The sequence below is a fragment of the Balaenoptera acutorostrata genome, chromosome 9 (assembly GCF_949987535.1).
Source record: "Balaenoptera acutorostrata chromosome 9, mBalAcu1.1, whole genome shotgun sequence".
Lineage (NCBI taxonomy): Eukaryota > Metazoa > Chordata > Mammalia > Artiodactyla > Balaenopteridae > Balaenoptera > Balaenoptera acutorostrata.
Window position 1 is genome coordinate 79465067 of NC_080072.1, and position 22161 is coordinate 79487227.

General features: G+C 38.1%; 1 protein-coding gene across 2 annotated transcripts in view; it reads left to right on the forward strand.

The window, feature by feature from the left end:
- Nucleotides 1-22161, forward strand: part of ARHGAP42 (Rho GTPase activating protein 42) — a 298470-nt gene that overhangs the window by 94855 nt on the left and 181454 nt on the right. For both annotated transcript variants that reach the window (XM_057552511.1, XM_007191210.2), the window contains exon 3: nt 2136-2197. In XM_057552511.1, the coding sequence (XP_057408494.1) occupies nt 2136-2197 (62 nt within the window). The remainder of the gene's footprint in view (nt 1-2135; nt 2198-22161) is intronic.

Consider the following 22161-nt stretch of genomic DNA (forward strand, 5'->3'; position numbering starts at 1 on the left):
TAAAAACAAACAAACAAAAAGAAGTGTAAATTTCCTCTCATTACCTTTAGACACATCAGGATATTGATCAGTTCTATTTTTCTTTCTCTGCAGACATTTCTTGGAGCTTCTAACCTATTGCTCCAGTGTAGACAAGAGCCTCTCTGGACCTTTGGCACAACTGTTGTCCTAGAATAGCTCATTGTTGTCCTGAGAATTCCATTTGCTTCTTTGCTTTTCTAGAATTCACGTTTTCATGTTTTGTCCCCAAGTTTTGTGAGAGTGTGTTAACCAATAGCTTCTGATAAAAAGAAGCATATGAGAGTAAGGTTTTTTGTTTTTGTTTTGTTATTTATTAAAAAGGTTGGGAGGTGTTAAGTTAAAAGTCTGGGGTTAAAGTGCTTCTTATACAGACTTTCAACTAGTGTACTCTTTCTATTTACATCTCCTCTTATTTTCTCACCTCAGGAGTACCCGTTGCCTCTCCTTCTGTAGCCCTAATTGACATACTTTTTGGCTTCTTTCTCTGCAGGCATGTTAACATTACCTTCCATCATTCAAAGTTTTGTTGACTTTTTCCAGGCTCATCAACAGATCTTCAGCTGCAGTAGAGAGCTGCCAGAATGATGACTGGATATTTCTTTACCGAAAGTACAAACATATAATATGCTATTGCACACTCCAGTTAAAATCTTCTATCTATTTGTAAAATGTTTTTCTCTTCAACTTATTGTTGTCAAAACTGGGTTGTAATGTAGCAATGATAGTTATTTCTGCAGAAATTAAAATCACATTTTTAAACACTTTAGAAAAGTTCCACTTACCTTAAGGCTATTACTGTGTTTTTGAGATTAATGTGAGTCTCCCAGGTAATCCTTTGGTTTCTGTTTTGGTAACTGAATAAAATACAGTGTGAGGTAATCATAGGAATAGAATTTCAAGCCAGCTTAGTTAGTGTAAGCCTAGTGGTTTTGAAAAGAGAAGAAAAATCCGAGATTGTAATTTTAAATTCTTAAATGGAAACTATTCTTTCTCTTTCTTAATGAGTTTTGTTGGTAAGACTCTTGATGTGTTGTTCTCACTCACCTCCTTTTATTGTAGACTTTATGCCACACTTACTAGACTTCTGGTCTCACAGGATGTTTTCAATCTTAGTATGGATGAAGGAAGAGGTGGGAGCCTAAAGAATAAGGACATAGAAGGGAAGGTTCAAGGCTTAAATCAAAATAAAATTTGCATTCACCTTATTTCTTTTGTTAGTTTTGTAATCCAAACATTCTGACTTTAGTTAATAATTCATATTAAGTATAAGTTACAGAAATTGATGTGGATGAATTAATCTTTCACAGTTTACTGTGTGGCATTGTGCATTTTTAAAGAATATGCTGTTGTAACTCCCTATTCACTTATTTTTTCGTTTGTCCTCCCAAAGTTCCTGAACACTTCCCAGGCCTCAACAATATAGGTTCAGATAGTTTTCTAAGGCAGTGCTTCTCAACTTTAATGTGCAAAGGGATCAACTGGGGAACCTGTTAAAATGCAGATTCTGGGCTGGGGCCTGAGCATCTGTATTTCTAACAAGCTCCCAAAATGCTGATGCTGGTGGCCCTCTGACCATTCTGACTAGCAAAGGTCTAAAGTACCTTGGATATGAGAGTGATACAGTAATACAGAATACAGAGTCTGTTTTTAAGTATCTATAAGTGTTGAGCTTCAAGAAAGAAGTCAGTGGGAGACTTTGCATTACTGGCTGCTACTAAGTGCATCTTAGTACTGGATTTATTGCTTCTTATAGATTTAATGAATTTATTATTTGTAAGATCCTGTTTAGAAGTGATTCCAGTACTACACTTTTATTAATGTGTGAATTTTATTTATTAAATATATAAACTATATTCCCCTAGTGCCTTTGAAGAAAAAATATTATACTTGATATGTGCTAAACTTCAATTTTTAGCACACAAACGTCTCTTATATATAGCTGTTAGTCATTGAAATCCTATTGTATATACTGTTTCCTGCTTATAAAAACATAAAACCACAGAATATATACAAATTCATAAGTATCTTTATTGTAATGTTTATTCTTGTACAATTGGATATCAGCAATGTAAAGAGGTTAATGCTTTTTTTTTTTAAACTTATCTTCTAAATAGCTCAGTCACTAAAAGAATTTGCAAGACTACTCATCGCAGTAGAAGAAGAAAGGAGAAGACTGGTAAGTCTCTTCTCCATTTCTTAAGAATAATGCTTTGTTTGGACATGTTAAAAGAAAAAATAGACCTTCTGAATTAGATTTAGCCATACCAGATTTTATAACTTGATACATGTACTGAATGTTACAGAAAAGATTTGTGAGTATGATGATCAAATATTGCTAATAAGATATACCATTTCTTTTTGTTTCATTTGGTCAGCAGATATAAATTACATTCATTTTACTTTCCATTTAGTTGTTCTGAATATTAAAAGTATTGAACAGACTGCCATGAAGAAACCCATTCTAATTGAGCAGTCTTCTAAATAACCTTAGTGCTATAATGAAGACACATTACAAGTATTAAAGACAGTTTTTGGAAGGAGCAACTAACTTTGCCAGGGTGTTAGCAGGGGACTTTCTTGAAAAGGTGACATTTGAATTGGGTCTTGAAGGCTCGGAGGATTTTGCTGGGCTGGGAAGAATGGGAAAGCATTCTACGTTGACACATTAACTTATGTGACAGTATCAGAGCATGGTTATTAGTAATACATTTATCCACTCACAGATATAATTTTGTACCCATTGTGTTCAAAGTTCTGTGTAGGCCCCTGTCTGTGACCCAGGCTGCCCATTCGCATATGGAAAAAATAGTAGTATATATCCCACAAGATCGTTGTAAAGCATTTGTAGCAGCACCTGGCACATTATAAATAAATGCTGATGGTGGTAAAGATGTTGGTTGTCAGTTACAGAGAGGGTTACAGACATTTAAAACATCATCTTTGATATCACTGGCTTCACCATCCTGTTGGGGAGTTATATATACACATAAATAAAATGCTCGGGGTGTGGACTGAATGGGCTAGGAACACAGCAGTTTGGTGTCATTTTGCTCAATAGATGAGGAAGAGAAATTTGAGGAGGGTGCCCTTAAGGAGGCCCTGACTCCTGGGGAACATTGCCTGAGCTGAGGGAGAATCACACAACTAAGACATGGCAGTTATATAAGTGAGCTTGAGCGGAGGCCACAGGTGGGAGGAAGTATCTGTGTATATTTGTAGAATAAGGCAGAGGGTTCTTAGAAGTTATCAGTAGAAGATTGGTTGGTAGTTTTGGGCGTATGTGGCGTTTAAGAGCCGGGCTAAGAAGTTTTGGTCTTTGTTATAGGCTGTGGGAAAATTGCTAGAAGTTTTTGATAGAAGAATGAGAGGATCAATATGGGATTTAGGAGAGATTAATTTGGTGGCCATGTGGGAGACATATTAGGTAAGGAAGAAATGTTGTGGAGAGAGGTGACCATGTTTTCTTAGGAAACATCAGTCTACCATAGGTCTGGTCCCAGTATCAGAGAGATAGCCATGCAATGTGATCTGTTCTAGATAGAGATGAGCCACTGTGGGAGACTGACCCTCTCTGGGGTGGTCAGAAAAAGCTTTTCTGTGGGGGTGACTTGACACTTTTAAGTGCTTTATACATAAGCCTTCATAAACTTCTATACAATCGAAGTTCAGGTTCCATGGGGAGATGTGGGTGGTATGTGCACTTATGGCCCGGAAGACAATCTGATGATGGAAGTGGGAAAGAGTGGTTAGAGAGAAGTGAAAATAAAGAGTTGGAAATGGCACAGGAACCAGGAGAATACAGTTGACCCTTGGACAACACGGGATGGAACTGCATGGGTCTAGGTATACGCAGATTTTTTTCGGTAGTAAATACTACAGTGCTACACAATTTACTGTTGGCTGAATCCGTGGTTATGGAGTGCTGACTATCAGTTACATGTGGATTTTCCACTGTGCCCTTAACTCCCGTGTTAGTTAGGTTTCTGGGTTGAGTGATTCAAATCCTGTGCAAATAGTTCAGGAGAGCAATGAGTCAACTAGCATGGGCTATAATTATAGAAAATGTGTAAGAGTATGGGAAAGTGTGTTGTAGCTTGCAGGAGGAAAAAGAGCCAAGAGAATGTTCTCTTCTAGCACTGAGGAGAGGCCTGGAGGCACCAAGGGAAAAGCTCTTCTTCTGTGCTGGGACAAAAGAGAGGATTGGTTAAAACATAGAACTTTGGACAGTAAATTTGTTGGTTGGATGGTTGGATAACAGTGTTAGGAAGGAGTGGTCATCTGCTGTGAGAGGAGATTGTAGAAACAGTTTAGAACAGCCAGGAGCAGGTTCTACAAGAGAAAAGGGACTCCTGGTCAGCGATCAAGAGCCATGGAAGTTAAACATCATGAATATGTCCAGGAAAGATTAATAACCATGTTTTCATGGATTTTTCTAACAATACCCAGAGCCCTGGATTGTGAGTGGTAAGAACAGTTGGGAGGTCAGATTCAGGTAGGTGGTTGGCACAGAAGACATGGTGTTGGATTACAGGGACGTGGATTTGTATGATATGAAAATGGGTCCTGATTGAGTACAGCGATGACTGAGGCAGGAGGATACTGATAGCCTTAGGAAGCAGAGAGGGCAAGCATGAGTGCTTACCTATAATGAAGGTTAACTAGGAACACAGGAGATTCTAAGAGAGGACAAGGACATAGTGATCAGGAGTGGCAGTTGAAACATAGTGAACTTGGCAATGGAGCTAGTTTAGATAGTGATAAAGTTAAGGTGTGGCTGAGCAGGGAGAAAGACCCTAGAAATTGTGAAAGCTGAGCTCTGAAGTTTGGAAGTTTTATGAGCAGGATGTTGAGATCATCCAATATGATAACAGGATAAAGGCTAAAAACCAAGAAGTGGCTGAGGAATGTGGTAGAGTGTTTCATAAGCAATGGAGATGGAGATTGGCCCACCAGCTCATAGTGTTTCAAGGATCTTCATTTCTGCCCTTAGCCATATTTCTCATGTTGGAGCAAGGAGGGAATTCTACATTCATGAGTGAAGTCATACTGTGAGTTTTGATTGCCTTACCTGTTGTTTCAGAGAAGGTCTGAGATAAAAAATGCAAAATAATGAAGAAAAATCTCTATAGATGAAAGACTAATAGATTACATTTCCACAAAGATTATATAAAAGTAATCATTTAAACACACAAATCTAAATATTGGAGTCTTTAATCAACACTTCCAGTCTTTTGGTGTTACTATAACTGAAGATACAGCTGGTAATGGATTTTGTGCAAAGAATTTGTATTTTAAAAAGTAGTGCTTCATTTAGGAAGTAGAATATTTTAAGTGTACTAGGAAAGTGTAAAAGAGTCCTATAACTGATTATAAAGTCAATTAATCATTCTTTTTTTAGTGATAAATCATGACATTGTATATTAATTGAATTTAACCAAAACCTAAGCATGTCAGAACAGTGACTAAACAAAAATAAAATCTCAGGAAGATGAAAAAGGACACAACAGTTTAAACAAATTCTCTTGCTTCCAATGATTTACCATACTGAGTACATCATCTGGGTCACCTAAAGTCTATTTGCAGAGAAAGAGCCTAAAGAAACATTGATTTTTAGAAATGGAACTTCCTCTTTGCTCTTTACTAACTTTAAGTATTGAGTTTTTGAAAACAAACTCTGCTAAAGCCAACTGAAAATGCATAGTTTTAATGCAACAAAAAAGTGACCCAGAGTAAGTTTGAAAATATCTATTTCAGACACTTATGAGGGTATAGTTTATCCTGTCATACTTCTCACTTAAAAACCCATCTTCCATGATTTGACATTTTCCAAGATGTCAATTGACACTTGCCATCAAGGGGCTAATAGAGAACAGCCTTTTAACAAGACAAATGTAAGAAATAATTTAATAGCCCTTTGTAATGGCCTTAGTAAAATGCTTATTACTTGCAGTCGGGATATGGTATTGATTAGTGATAGAGGCTTTTTTTAAAAAGTGCATCTTTATTGGAAATGTTAGGGTTTTTCCCCATGGAATGCAGCATGTCCATGCTTTTGATTAGAGATGTCATAAATTGGGTGTCTAGGTGGAAAGATTCTGAGACAGTCCCCAGTGTAGACAGGGGCTTCTAAGCCATATAAACTTGGTGGTAAGGTCTCTTCAGTTTCCGTTTCTCCACAGAAACTGCTCTATTTTACTGTAGATCATAGCTGACTGGGCTGTGCAAATGCTACCATTTAACCCATGCTGTTCAAAATTAATTTGAACAAATATTAACATATCAAGAGAACCCTCTGGAGAAGCATGAAATGGTCAGTTGAGGCCTTTTGGAAGAGATCTTGGTAGCTTCTCCTTTGTTATTTCTATTGAAATACTGAATTTGACCCTTTTGCCTCCAGGCCTTTGGCCCTGACATCCCCCTCTCCCTGAAGCCCTGGAACTGTACTTCACCCCTCATTCCTCCCTTCTCAATACTCTGCCTCTAGTTCCCTATTCTCCATCTCCCTGGGCTTTCTTTCTGCTCTCAGTGTGTCTCTACAAGCTTCTTTTGGATTTACACCTTTGCATTTGTCATTTCTTCTGCCTTGAATATCCTGATCCATATATCCTCTCATGATTGGTTCCATTTTGTCCTTCAGACTTCACCTTCTATATCTCCTGGGGGCTTGCACTTTCCATACAGTTTAAATTAGTCCCCTTTGGTATTTCTTTGACAGAAATACCTGCTCTCATGCAGCTTACATTCTACTGGGGAGAAACAGACATTTAAACAAATTATGTCTGAGGGAGGTAAATGCTAAAAAGAAAAATAATGCACCTGGTAGAATATGTTGCCATTTATTGGGATGAAGAAGGAGATGAGGGAGAAATAGTTAAAATTTGAATCTATTTAGGTGTTTACTGGATATCCAAGTAGCCTTGTTGAGGTAGCATCTGGGTATATGTATGAGTCTGGAGTTCAGGGGAGCACATGGAACTGGAGATATAAATTTAGACATTGTTAACATGTTGAGAGTATTTAAAGCTGTGGGAATGTATGAGATCACCCAGTCTGTGAGTGTGCAGACAGAAAAGGTGGGAGGGTCAAGCCCTGAGGTGCAGAGTCCAGAGTTTGGTCAGATGAGGTAGAATCAACAAAGGAGATTTGGATCAGTAAGAGGACCAGGGGAGAGCTGTTTGGACAGCTTGCTGGAAGTTCCATTTATTCACTTGGGTATCGTGGAGATGTAGGGCAATAATAAATGGAAACTTACAGGATGTGGACCAGAGGCTGTAGCCTTCTTCAGGATAGAGGCTCCAAATTATCTGTTTACCCTATGCTGCTCCTGCACCCCAGCTCCTGGGCCCTCACTTTCTGGGTACTCAGAGTCCCTGACCTTGACAAAAAAAGTTTTGGTGTGCATGTGTGTTGTTTGTTTGTTTGTTTGTTTGTTTTGCATGTGGGTATGTGTGCGTAGCAATGTAGATTTTTTTTAATCTTTGTCTCCAATTAAGGAAGCCAGAACTTCAGAATATTTTAGCTTGTGTTTATCGTGAAGAATTTATGTAGATGAACTTGTTTCTTAATAGTTTTCATTTTGATTAATACTAGAAACCTCTTATTTTTACTGTTATTACCCATAACATTTAACATTCACATTTGACCTGTGTAAGGTTACAAATTTCACTTCAGGTTTCCCGGGATTTATATTCTTTCTATTCAGTGCCCATGTTTGTCTTTTTTATACTTGGGCAATGAAAGTACTTTCCTGAAATAGGCTAGGTGTCTGGGCATTACTTTGGAATAACAACAACAACAAAAAGATGAGGTACTAGGAGGTGAAATGTGTAACCTTAATAATTACTTTCTTTGTAAGAGTTTTGAAACCTCTGCTTTCCTTTGTTATACTTTTTTGTTGTTGTTATTATACTTTTTTTAAAAGCATAATCAGTCCTATATAAGGGTTAATGAGGGATAAAATCAAAATAGTTTTAGATCTGTATTAAAAAAAGAAAAAATGTGTCAAACATAAATTACTTGATTATTGATATAAGATTTCAGTCTCTTATATGAGTCTTAAGAGATTTAAAAAACATATCTGTGATGTCTGTTACATTAGACACTAGTCATCTGTGGCTATTTAGCACCTGAGATGTGTTAGTTATTATGTGGTTTGCGTTATATTTCTATTGTGAAGCACTGCTATACAAAATAACAGCTGACCCTGAGCATTTTCAAGGTACCAGACACTGCTACAATTGCTTATATTTTTACCTAATTTAATCTGCACAGCAACCCTCTCAGATGTATGCTATTAATAGATCCATTTTAAAGAGGAGCAAACTCAAAGGCACATAGTAATAAGTGGTACCCGAGGGCTTAATCCCAGGCTGTTGGGCTCCAGAGCCTCCACATAATTCATACTGTTACAAACTAAGACTTTTAAAACAAAAAAAAATTGCATAACGATAGCAAACATATTATTAATATAGTATGTGAAATGCTCTATTAAGTGCTGTAGGTGTATTATTTCAGTATCTTAGAAAAATTAGGGAAGATCACAGGCATTACAAGTTTTGCAATTAGATTTTTAAATTTCTTCATATTTAAACAGGAATACATTTCAGCAAAAACTTAATTCATTAATCCGTTGACAGTTCTCTCATCAAATTTTGGCATGTGAGAGCCTAAAGTCTCTCCCCACTCCTTTGAACCAAGAATTCATGAAATTGGAGAATATTTTAAATGTTGAGAAAATTACATGTCCTTATTTCTCTCAATGAAAGCTTTTCCTTTGTTTAATGGAAAATTTGCCATAGATTTTTGCATTGCACATATGCTGTCAGATGATATTGATTAATCTCTGAGTTTCTGGCATTGATACTGTTATATGCTTAAGTCCAATTATCTGTGAAGTAATCCAGTTTCTTTTATTATCTCAGATAAATAATGCACAGTATGCCAACATTCCACATGTATGAGTATGGATTATGTTTCTGGTATGTCTTAGGTTAACATTTATTAGAAGCAAACTTTAGGTATGCTGGCCTACATACCAACATTTTTTTTTTTTTTAATATTTATTTATTTATTTATTTTTGGCTGTGTTGGGTCTTCGTTTCTGTGCTAGGGCTTTCTCTAGTTGTGGCAAGTGGGGGCCACTCTTCATCACGGTGCGCGGGCCTCTCACTATCGCGGCCTCTCTTGTTGTGGAACACAGGCTCCAGACGCGCAGGCTCAGCAGTTGTGGCTCACGGGCCTAGTTGCTCCGCAGCATGTGGGATCTTCCCAGACCAGGGCTCGAACCCGTGTCCCCTGCATTGGCAGGCAGATTCTCAACCACTGCGCCAGCAGGGAAGCCCCATTTTTTTTTTTTAATTAATTTTTTTTTTTTTTTTTTTGGCCACGCTGTGCAGCATGTGGGATCTTAGTTCCCTGACCAGGGATCGAAGCCGTGCCCCCTGCAGTGGAAGTGCGGGGTCTTAAACACTGGACCGCCAGGGAAGTCCCCATACCAACATTTTTATACAATGATTTCACCTGAAATTTAAAAAAATAAAACAAAAAACTCATGTTCTACCTGTACAAAGTTCTGATTTTTCACATTTATTGAATTGCAGAGGCTTCCCATGATTTCCTTGATTTTCAGTTATTTGGTGAAATATGAAAAGGTAGGATTCAGAGGTGGCAGGTCACACACAATTCATCATGACTGCAATGATAGTGTCTTTTATTTTTTATTGGTAATAGTCCTAGTATTGATTTGTATTTTTTAGAGTGTGCAAAATGCTTTTAATATATATTTTTATTTTATCCTCCAACAATCTGAAACTGAGCTCAGAATCTAGATGACTTACTCAAGGTGATACATACCACTACTAAGTGACAGAGTCAAATTGAGTAGGACTCAATTTTAGGTCTTTGGACTTCAGCCCATTGTTCTGTTACATCCTGTGTCTTCTCTTTTTTTATTTAAATTTTAAACTCCTTGAGGACAGAGGCCTGATCTGTTTTGTATTTTTTTTTTTTCCCTTGTGTATATTAGGTGTTCTGAAAACTGTCTTGGTTGTCCAAAATTTAGAATAATGCATACTCCTTTACAGAAAAAGAAAAGGTGGTTTTGAAAGTTATCACAGCTTCCTATTTGCCATTTCTCAGATTGTTTACTTAATTCATTATGGTTAAGTCTAAAAGAGAAATAAACTTTCTTTGAGTAAAATTTGTTAATTTTGTGTGAAGACCTTTAATAGGGTAATTGCTAGGGTTTCAAAAAATACCTCAAAGTGTTCATATTTGTGAATTATGTCTTTTGATTCTATAACTGAAAAAGTCTTAGGACACAATGATGACTAGAAATGTCTGTCAAGATTCTGAAAAGATCTTTGAATAGATCTAGTGTAGTGGTCAGGCAGTGAAGCTGTCCTGACAGGCTGCCTTTGAGCCATTTCCCTGCTCATTCACGCTTCTACCCTAGAGTACAGCAAAGGGGATAAAAGAGAAAACTTGAGACTTGATTGTTATGTTCCGTACCAGCTCTCACAGAAGAAGGAAAGCAGCTTGTACCTTCTGTAGTTAAATTAAGGTTTGTATGCTATTCTAAGTTATGTTCCCGGTGAATCTGGGGTCCTTGCTTCATTGTAAAGGAATTTGGAGACGAAGTGATAGGTAAGAAGTGGATTTATTTAGAGAGAGACACACTCCACAGACAGAGTCCATCTCAGAAGGTGAGAGAGAACCTTGAAATATGGCATGGCTAGTTTTTATGGGATGGGTAATTTCATAGGCTAATGAGTGGGGAGGATTATGCCAGTTATTTTGGGGAAGGGGTAGAGATTTCCAGGAATTGGGCCACCATCCATTTTTGGCCTTTTATAGTTAGCCTCAGAACTGTCATGGTGCTGGTGGGTGTGTCATTTACCATATGCTAATGTATTACAATGAGTGTATAATGAGGCTCAAGGTCCACTGGAAGTTGAATATTCCGCCATCTTGGACCTAGTTGGTTCTAAACAGTTTTTGTCATGTCCTATGGCTGTGTCATTCTTTTAAAGGTTGTGCCCTGCCCCCTTCCCTCCTGTTTCAGTTCTGCTGTCTTGGCTAGCAGTCAGCAGAGGGAACTGAGATGACACTAATTTTGAAATATATTTGTATTTAGGTATACCAGTTTCATTAACATTTGGGCATAATTTTTTTTTCTTTTGGTTGATGCCATTCTCACAGCTGGTATTTCATGGGTGTATATCAAATTGCTAGATTTAAAGATTTGTAAATGTAAATGTGGCAGGAAGCATCCAGTCTTTATATCTTCCTGTTTCCAAAGACCCCTTTATATTTTTAAGATTAACCTTGACTGTATGGAAGGATTTAGGGGAACTTTTCCACCAGATAGTGCTATTTTAAAAACAATCAATTTAAAATAGGATATGTGAATAAAGAACTTTCACTTTTTTTTTCCTATCAAGACATAAACTGTATTGAAAATTTCCTTTTCAGTTTTGCTACTTTGGCATGAATATTTGGGTGTTAGGTTTTTGTTGCTTATGGCTGCAAGAGTCTGCTATTGGACACAGCACCTGTGCATCCCATCTCTAGTTCTTCCATCTTCCTGCCTTTGCCATTGATCCCAGTTGTATAGGCTTTACTTTGGAGTCTTATAATTGCATATCATATTTTCAAAAATACATTTATTCTGTGGTGTTGGTCATCATATTTCATTGATACCGTTGGGTATGTGTTAGTCTTTACTACATTTATAAACCATGTTTTGATTTGTTTCTATTTTTAAGATTTATTTATTATTTATTGACTTATTTTATTTTTGGCTGCGTTGGGTCTTAGTTGCAGCACGCAGGATCTTTGTTGAGGCACACGGGATCTTTCACTGTGGTGTGCGGGCTCTTCGTTGTGGTGTGAAGGCTTCTCTCTAGTTGTGGCAGGCGGGTTTTCTCTTCTCTAGTTGTGGCAGGCAGGTTTTCTCTTCTCTAGTTGTGGCCCGCAGGCTCCAGGGCGCGTGGGCTCTGTAGTTTGCGGCATGCGGGCTCTAGTTGAGGCGCGTGAGCTCAGTAGTTGTGGTGCACGGGCTTAGTTGCCCCGCTGTATGTGGGATCTTAGTTCCCTGACCAGGGATCGAACCCGTATCCCCTGCGTTGTAAGGCAGATTCTTTACCACTGGACCACCTGGGAAGTCCCTTGATTTGTTTTTTGATAGTTAGGAAACACAAAGATACTTTGATACCATAAATAGTAAATATATAAAATCATTTTGTCACCATACCCCAAAGTTTTAAGATCTGGATGGGGCATTTAATTCTAAAGGGCAAAGAAAATAAACCTAAGTAGACATAAGTTAGACTTGAAAAACAGTGGTAAAAGATAAGCATGAGGGGAAATTTTAAATGATGTGACAAAGCTATCTGTGGTTCAGAGATATCAGCTGACGGACCAACCAGGTATTCAGAAATAAGAAGTTGGGGTGTTCTTCAGTGAGCAAAATGTTTTTGTCTTTATGATTAAACCACAATCATATTGTTCATGCTCTACAGGAGAAATTGCACATTTAATTACCATCAAGATAAAAGAGACTGAAAGCTTTTTTAATTAAACTTTTCTTTATTTTGAGATAATTATAAATTCACATACATACAGAGGAATCCTGTGTATTCTTTAGCCAGTTTCTCCCAATGGTAACGTTTTGTAAAATCATAGTAAAATAGCTTATTACATTTTACTTTAAGTTATAATACTAATTAAAAATAACTGCAAATTCATAAGCTTGCCACTTGTCCTAGCATCAGGACTCATCATTTGAAGACAAAAGTCGGACTCTTAGTGGATTCTTATCAAGATGCTTTGTGTCACTTCAGGATGGGATCTGTTATTTGTGTGTCACCAGGACACTTGTTTGCAAGGCAAACAGCACATTGACTGGGAAGACACTGGGATGTCTCATTCATTTGTGGGAAGTGCTGTGTTGCATGTGGGATTCGGGAACAGCTAGAATCATCAACTCTTCCAAAAGAGAGGGCTTTTTTGTCTCTGACTTTCATTTGCTTGTCAACTTCATTCTCTCAGTTGGCTTCTTCCACATGGAGAGTCATAACACTGCCTCCATACCTCACAGACATTGTTTCTAGAGGAGGCCTGTCTAGTTTCCATTGGTAAACTTAAAAAAAAAAAAATTAAAAAGGCTCTGATTGGCCCAATCAATATCATTTAAAGACCCATGACCAATCACCAAGGCCAAGGGGACTGAGTATGTTGTATGTGTTCTTCTAAGTATGAGTACTGTTTTCAGAAATGAGGAAATTAGTGTGATTTAGATAATTACCGACCTCATCTATTATAGCATGGTAATGGCCTTAAGACATTTCCAGTTAACATTGTCATTTGAGCAGAATACTATGACAGTGAATTGTGTCTGAAATTTTTGTGTGTGTGTGTATGTGTCTGAAATTTTACAGGACTTACAAGACATAATATTCACCATCCAAACGTTAGAAACATTCACTTTAAAAATCAGGAGTCAGGCAAGGATATACACTACTACTACTTAAATTCAATATTGTTTTGGAGGGCACCTAGTCTATGGAGTAAAATAAAACCAGAGTCATAGAAGATATAAGACTTAATTTTCTTTCCTTAATTCTATAATCTATTGATGTGATTTTCCCACATAGAACATCTTAAATAATCTACAGAGAATTTATTTAGAAATAAGAGTCTAGCCAGGTTGATAGATATATATGAATTATATTTTTGTACACCATCTCAAAATTGCAACGATAGAATAAGATACTTAAGAATAACTCTACACTCACCACTATTATTCAACATAGTTTTGGAAGTGTTAGCCACAGCAATCAGAGAAGACAAAGAAATAAAAGGAATCCAAATCGGAAAAGAAGAAGTAAAGCTGTCACTATTTGCAGACGACCTGATACTATACATAGAGAATCCTAAAGAGGCTACCAGAAAACTCCTAGAGCTAATCAATGAATTTGGTAAAGTAGCAGGATACAAAATTAATGCACAGAAATCTCTTGCATTTCTATACACTAATGATGAAAAATCTGAAAGTGAAATTAAGAAAACACTCCCATTTACCATTGCAACAAAAAGAATAAAATATCTAGGAATAAACCTACCTAAGGAGACAAAAGACCTGTATGCAGAAAATTATAAGACACTGATGAAAGAAATTAAAGATGATACAAATAGATGGAGAGATATACCATGTTCCTGGATTGGAAGAATCAACATTGTGAAAATGTCTCTACTACCCAAAGCAATCTACAGATTCAATGCAATCCCTATCAAACTACCACTGGCATTTTTCACAGAACTAGAACAAAAAATTTCACAATTTGTATGGAAACACAAAAGACCCCGAATAGCCAAAGCAATCTTGAGAACGAAAAATGGAGCTGGGGGAATCAGGCTCCCTGACTTCAGACTATATTACAAAGCTTCAGTAATCAAGACAGTTTGGTATTGGCACAAAAACAGAAATATAGATCAATGGAACAGGATAGAAAGCCCAGAGATAAACCCACACACATATGGTCAACTTATCTTTGATAAAGGAGGCAAGCATATACAGTGGAGAAAAGACAGCCTCTTCAATAAGTGGTGCTGGGAAAATTGGACAGGAACATGTAAAAGTATGAAATTAGAACACTCCCTGACACCATGCACAAAAATAAACTCAAAATGGATTAAAGACCTAAGTGTAAGGGCAGACACTATCAAACTCTTAGAGGAAAACATAGGCAGAACACTCTATGACATACATCACAGCAAGATTCTTTTTGACCCAGCTCCCAGAGAAATGGAAATAAGAACACAAATAAACAAATGGGACCTAATGAAACTGAAAAGCTTTTGCACAGCAAAGGAAACCATAAACAAGACCAAAAGACAACCCTCAGAATGGGAGAAAATATTTGCAAATGAAGCAACTGACAAAGGATTAATCTCCAAGATTTACAAGTAGCTCATGCAGCTCAATAACAAAAAAACGAACAACCCAATCCAAAAATGGGCAGAAGATCTAAATAGATATTTCTCCAAAGAAGATATACAGATGGCCTACAGACACATGAAAGAATGCTCAACATCATTAATCATTAGAGAAATGCAAATCAAAACTACAATGAGATATCATCTCACACCAGTCAGAATGGCCATCATCAAAAAATCTAGAAACAGTAAATGCTGGAGAGGGTGTGGAGGAAAGGGAACACTCTTGCACTGTTGGTGGGAATGTAAATTGATACAGCCACTATGGAGAACAGTATGGAGGTTCCTTAAAAAACTACAAATAGAACTACCATACGACCCAGCAATCCCACTACTGGGCATATACCCTGAGAAAACCATAGGTCAAAAAGAGTCATGTACCAAAATGTTCATTGCAGCTCTATTTACAATAGCCAGGACATGGAAGCAACCTAAGTGTCCATCGACAGATGAATGGATAAAGAAGATGTGGCACATATATACAATGGAATATTACTCAGCCATAAAAAGAAATGAAATGGAGGTATTTGTAATGAGGTGGATGGAGTTAGAGTCTGTCATACAGAGTGAAGTAAGTCAGAAAGAGAAAAACAAATACAGTATGCTAACACATATATATGGAATCTAAGGGAAAAAAAAAAAAAAAAAAGGCCATGAAGAACCTAGTGGCAAGACAGGAATAAAGACACAGACCTACTAGAGAATGGACTTGAGGATATGGGGAGGGGGTGGGGTGAGATGTGACAGGGTAAGAGAGTGTCATGGACATATATACACTACCAAATGTAAAATAGATAGCTAGTGGGAAGCAGCTGCATAGCACAGGGAGATCAGCTCGGTGCTTTGTGACCACCTAGAGGGCTGGGATGGGGAGGGTGGGAGGGAGGGAGATGCAAGAGGGAAGAGAAATGGGAACATATTGTATATGTATAACTGATTCACTTTGTTATAAAGCAGATGCTAACACACTATTGTAAGGCAATTATACTTCAATAAAGATGTTTGAGAAAAAAAAAAAAAAAGAATAACTCTACAAAGTATGTACAGGACTTTTATGTGTGAAATTACAATGCTTTATAGAAAAAACAATACAGTGAGTCAGTTAAGAAGAATGATTTTAACCAACATTACTTTTTCTCCCAACTATACTAGACAAGAGAGCTTTACTGTAACCATCTAACTTAAGCAATTTGATTAACTTTTTACTTAGTGTAGTGGTGAACCACAGGCTAGTCCTGAAGTTAGTGTATTTCCTTTTTTCATTTGGAAAATGTGGTCACCCTGTGAAGACCTTACTTTAATCATATTTACAAACTTCTGCGAAACCTTTGGATCTGAGATATTTTCAACAACAGAAACACTGCTTTTTGAGAAACTGGTGTACTCTTCATTTGTATAACCATTCCTAATCAAGTTGGTGGCAGAACAGTGCTCTACATAGTAATTATTGTATTTCTGTTTAAGTCTCTCATGGCAAAATAAAATATCCCCACAGATCTGAGACTTTTAATTCTGTTCACTTTATATTTCATCCACAGTATAATTTCTACTCACCACACATAACAGAATACTATTTAAGCGATGCAAATAAAATGTACTTTCCCTACTGAGTGAAAACAGAACACGAAGTTGGGAAAGTCTCGATTCCAATTAATTGTTGACATCAAGTAAAACACTAAGCTTCTCAGGATTATGTTTTCTTTTTTATAAATGAAGAGTATTCTGTTTCCCAGAGTGTAAAATGGAAACTACCAGCAATGTTTTAGATATTAAGCATTATATGAATGAACAACTTACATTTTAGTTGTTTTATTTTAATGTGTATTGAATAAAGGACAACTCTGAATTTAACGGAAATTATTGCTTTTCAGGAAGCTTAGTAAAAGAAGTGGGTCAGTTTATAAGGAAAAATGGAGGACATTGATATGGCCAAAATTGTGGAAGTAGTATATGAGTGACTGAAATTTGGGAATCCATGGCATAGGTGATATATATGCTTTAAATGTTTTTGATTTTGATTGTCTTCTCTGACTGTATGCTCTGCTAGACATAGCCAATGACTAGTCTCCAAGTTCACTACCTCATTTATGGAGCTTATATTGAAAAAAAAAAAAGAATTACACCTGAAGCGATCTGATATCTCATCAATTTCATATGAAAGAACAAGCCATCATATAGTGAACACATTTGTGGTAGGTTAAGCCAGATTTTGCTTAATATCTTACGCTAAAAAATTGAAGCTGTCAATAGTAGAATTTGGGTACCTCTATAAGCAAAGCAGGTCGTAGACCAGTATGCATAGCATGGTTTCTTTTTTTTAACTTACAAAGCAAAACTTCTGTAATTTTTTACATTGAAATAGTTGGGAAAGATAGTAGTCATTTATTCAACAAATATTGATTTTCTTCTCCTGGAGTTGAGAATATAGGTATGGGCAAAGAGAGTTTCTGTCTTGCAGTTGACATCAGATGGTAATAGGTGCTCTGGGCAAAGGAGTGTAAAGGAGGATGTAGGGGGGATGTAGGTGTGTTTTAATGTAGGGTATCAGAGAAAGCCTCGGTGATTAGGTGTCATTTAATCAGAGACCAGACAAAAGAAAGAGCAGTTAGTCCTTCAGATCTCTGGTGGAAGTGCTCTTAATATAGCTCAAACAACTCAACAGCAAGTGCAAAGACCCTGAGGCTGGAGAGTGTTTGGGGTGTTTGAGGAACGAGGCCAATGTGGTTAAAGCATAGGAACAAATGGGAAAGTGGGAAGAGGGGCAGTGGGATGGGGTGGGGTGGGGGAATGTGAAGAGTATGTAGGGCCTTGGGAGAGATTGGACTGTTGCTCTGTGGAAGGGTCTTTCAGCAGAGGAATGACATGAACTGATTTAGAATTTTAAGGGATTACCTGATTGTTTTTATAGAGTGTAGAGGACATGGCTGGATGGTTGTCTCCTAACTGGGGAGATACCAGTCAGGAGGCTATTTTAGTTATTTCATTAGGTTGGAGACCATGGTGATGTGCACCAGGATGAAAGCAGTGGAAGTAATCAGATTCTGGGCTTATTTTGTAGGCGATATAACAGGATTCGCTGCTTGATCACATACTAATTGACAGAGAGGAGGCAACTATGCTTCTGAGGCAGGGTTTCCTCCACCTCAGCGCTATTGACATTTGGGGCCAGATAAATTTTTGTTATGGAAGTCTGTCCTGTGCATTGTAGGGTGTTTAGTGAGATCCTTGGCCTCTATAACTCTTGATGTACCCCCTCCCCTTCCTTCCAAGTTATGATAGTGAAGAATGCCTTCAAGACATTTTATACCCTGAGGGGCAGAGTTGACCTATTGAAAACCACTTACCTAAGGCTTTTGGCCTGATGGGATTGAGAAAGGGAATATTGCCTGCCATATCAGTAAACAAAGGATGTCACAATCTCACAGTCAGTGATTGAAGCCACCAGCCGGGGGATGAGCCGGTGAGCCCTGAGGGAACTCGGGACAGAAAAGAATACCTGCCATCTAGCAGCTATCAGACTGCAGCCACTCCCTACATTGAGCCCTGAGGAAACTCAGGATACTGGCCCCAGGTACCTGAGGTACATATCTAAGGAATGATTTCAGTGAGCCTAGACTCTCGCATCTTCCCATACATAGAAAAGCGCTGAATTCCTTGACTTGAGATGTCTGGTTTTCTTTAGTTAACAATAATCTTTTGACATTCAGACTACCTGCCCTTTGTTGCAAAACTCCTATATGTCCTGGCTCCCCCGCTTGCCTCCTCAGAGCAGTTCTTTCAGGGTTACTTGAGATGCTGCCTCCCGGGCTTGAAGTCCTAAAAATTCCCACTGAATAAAACATAACTCACCTTTTAGGTTGTGAATAATTTTTTAGTTGACAGGCTCCTGGGATGCAGTGATCATGGGGGGAACAGGTGTGGTGGGTGTTCTCAAGAATTTTATTTCAGACATGTTAACTATTAGTCAGCTAGAGCTGTTGAGTTAGGAGTCAGGGGAGAGGTCAGGGCCAGATTTGGAAATTGTCAGTGCATAGATGGTATTTAAATCCACTGTTTTGCGGTTGAGATTATGCAGGGAGTTAATCAAGAGAGGAGGTATAATTAACAAAACTGTAAATATGGAGAGGATTTTGAGTTAATGATTCCTACAAGTGATACATTAAATATTAACAACTTTGTGATGTTTTAATTGTGGTAAAAGACACATAATTGCTTTTTTCACTTAGTATAACGTCCTCAACATTTGTCCATGTTGTAGCATGTGTCAGAATTTTTCCTTTTTTAAGGCTGAATAATATTCCATTGTATGTATATGCCACATTTTGTTTTTCCATCTATCTGTTGATGGATACTAGGGTTGCTTCCACCTTTTGACTATTGTAAATAATGCTGCAATGAATATAGTGTATAAATTTCTCTTTAAGACCCTGCCTTCAATCCTTTTTAATTTTTTGAGGAACCACCATATTGTTTCCCATAGTGGCTACACCATTTTACATTCCCACCAACAGTGCACAAGGATTCCAGTTTCTCTACATCCTGCCTAACGTCTACCCTAACACTTGGTGCTTTCTGTTTTTTTGATAGTAGCCATCCTAATGGGTGGGACAACTTTAGGGTTTAAGTTTGCTTTTAGATGTGGTTGGGGTGGGTGAGTATATATGCTTTATATCCGTGAATTTACAAGGTTAACAGATAGTGAATGTTTTAAAGCAGCAGGAAATGTTGACTCTTTCAGAAGACACTGATGCAGACCATGCTTTGTGATAGGGCAGACAGTGTCAAAACATCAAAAAAAATTTTTTTTAGTCTGTGTTATAAGTTGTTAAATCATCAAGAACAATGATCATTGTGGAAACAAGAGTCTAATCTAAAGTATGTTTATTCAGTGGATAATTCAGTTATTTGAAGCTTCATTATTTTAATTGGCAACAGTTAGGTAACAGTAATTTACTTTACCTTTTATTGTTTTCAGGCAAAGGTTTAAAAGGTTTTACTGCCGGCTCCAAAAAGCAGGCTATTAAAATTAAAATAGTTTGATATTTTCATGCAGACCTCCTTGTTGTTATAACTGGAGCTTGAATGGGGCTGAGATGCCACAGTGGGGGATGATAAAACTGGGAGTTTAGGCAGCTTCATAGATCTGATCATGGCCTGGTTGGGCATGGGGTGACATGTGGAAGGGTAGACCTAGAACAAAGGGATGATAAGTCTGCAAGAGAAACAACCATTACACAACACTGGCAGAGTGCCACACTCCCAAAGCCTCAGGAAGCCCGTCTCATCAGAAGTGAATCAGGCAGTGGGTAGAGATACGGGACCTGGAACTCCAGAGCAGAGTCATTTACAGTTGGAGGAGAGTAGGAATTCTTGACCTGGCAGTGTTGACATATTGGGCAGAATGATTCCTTGTGTTGAGGATGGACTTGAGCATTGTAGGATGTTCAGCAGCATCTCTGCCCTCTACTAAATGCCAGTAGCAGACGTCTGCCCCAACGCCCCCAGTTGAACAAGCCAAGATGTCTCCAGACATTGCCAGATGTCCCCAATTGAGAACCAGTGGACTAGGTATTTACTGGGGAGCCATTTCTAGTGTATCTAGTAGGTATTCCGTAACATGATCTGACTTATTATAGTTAATTGGGAGTGCTTATTGGTCTTGTCTCCTAGACTATGTACATTCTCAGCTTCTTATCTTTACTCTCCTTAGTACCTAGTGTTGTCTCTTGTATAACAAGTTGCAGTTCAGGAAATGGTTGCCGAATTGAATTCAGATGAAGTGTTTTGGCAAATATTATCTTCTCCAACTTGATTGTAAATTTCTTAAAGTCAAATAAAAGTTTTTACATATTTATATAGTAACGAATGTTGCTTAACCCCTTCTTATATGCCAGACACTGTTAAGCACTTTGCTTACATACACTTATTTTTATTTATTTATTTATTTTTTCATTTATTTATTTATTTTTGGCTGTGTTGGGTCTTCGTTTCTGTGCAAGGGCTTTCTCTAGTTGTGGCAAGCGGGGGCCCCTCTTCATCGCGGTGCGCGGGCTTCTCACTATCGTGGCCTCTCTTGTTGCAGAGCACAGGCTCCAGATGCGCAGGCTCAGTAGTTGTGGCTCACGGGCCTAGTTGCTCCGCGGCATGTGGGATCTTCCCAGACCAGGCTCGAACCCGTGTCCCCTGCATTGGCAGGCAGACTCTCAACCACTGCGCCACCAGGGAAACGCCCACATACACTTATTTAATCCTCACATTCACTGTATGAGCTAAGTTCTAGTATTATCCTGACTTTATGCATGGAAAAATTGAGGCTTACCTACTGTTGATGTTTATAAGTAGCAGAACTGAAAATTTAACCTGTATCCAGAAGTGCAGCTCTAAACCGCACGGACTGGTTCTCCAGCCATACAATTCTCAGGGCCTTGCATGAGGTCTTCAGTGAATGACTATATACAGCCAAACCAAGATTGTAGCCATCTGTCTGTAGGGCTGTCATCAGAGTTCTAGCTTGGCATGTCAGGAACTTTGATTTCTTCCAAGTTACTGCTTTTCTGAAACAGTAATTTCATAAGTTGCAACATTCCTGTTGGCTCCAATAGAGTCTGGCCTGGTCCTACCATCCTGCCTCCTCTGGAGTTATCTGGTTCACTTTAATTATGTTAGCTTCTTGACCAGGACCAACACGTGTAATGCAATCACCCATTACCTGTTATCCACCCATTATCATTATCACAGCACAGAGGTCATCAGTTGATAAGCAGGTAGGAAATGAGCAAGGTGAGTGTCTGCTCTTGAGAGGTGCTAAGTTACTGGTGAAGATGTACATAAATAGTGCCAATGATGTACCAGATGGTGAATGCTAGAAGAGATGCACAGGTAAAATGTTATGAGAACTCAGAGGAGGGAGAAGTTACTTCTAGCTGGAGGGATTTGGAAAGGCTTTGTGGAGGAGACAGCATTTGCACCAGGTCTTAAGTGAAATATACCAGCAACAGCAGATGGAGGAGAAGGGTAGAGGAGGGAAGGGAATGCCAAGAAGCGTGAAGTATAGGGAGAAAGGACTGTTCAGCTGAGCTAGCTCTTCTTGCGGTGAGTATCAGAGAAGGTATTCATCCCAAAGGGTAAACTTAAACATGCTTT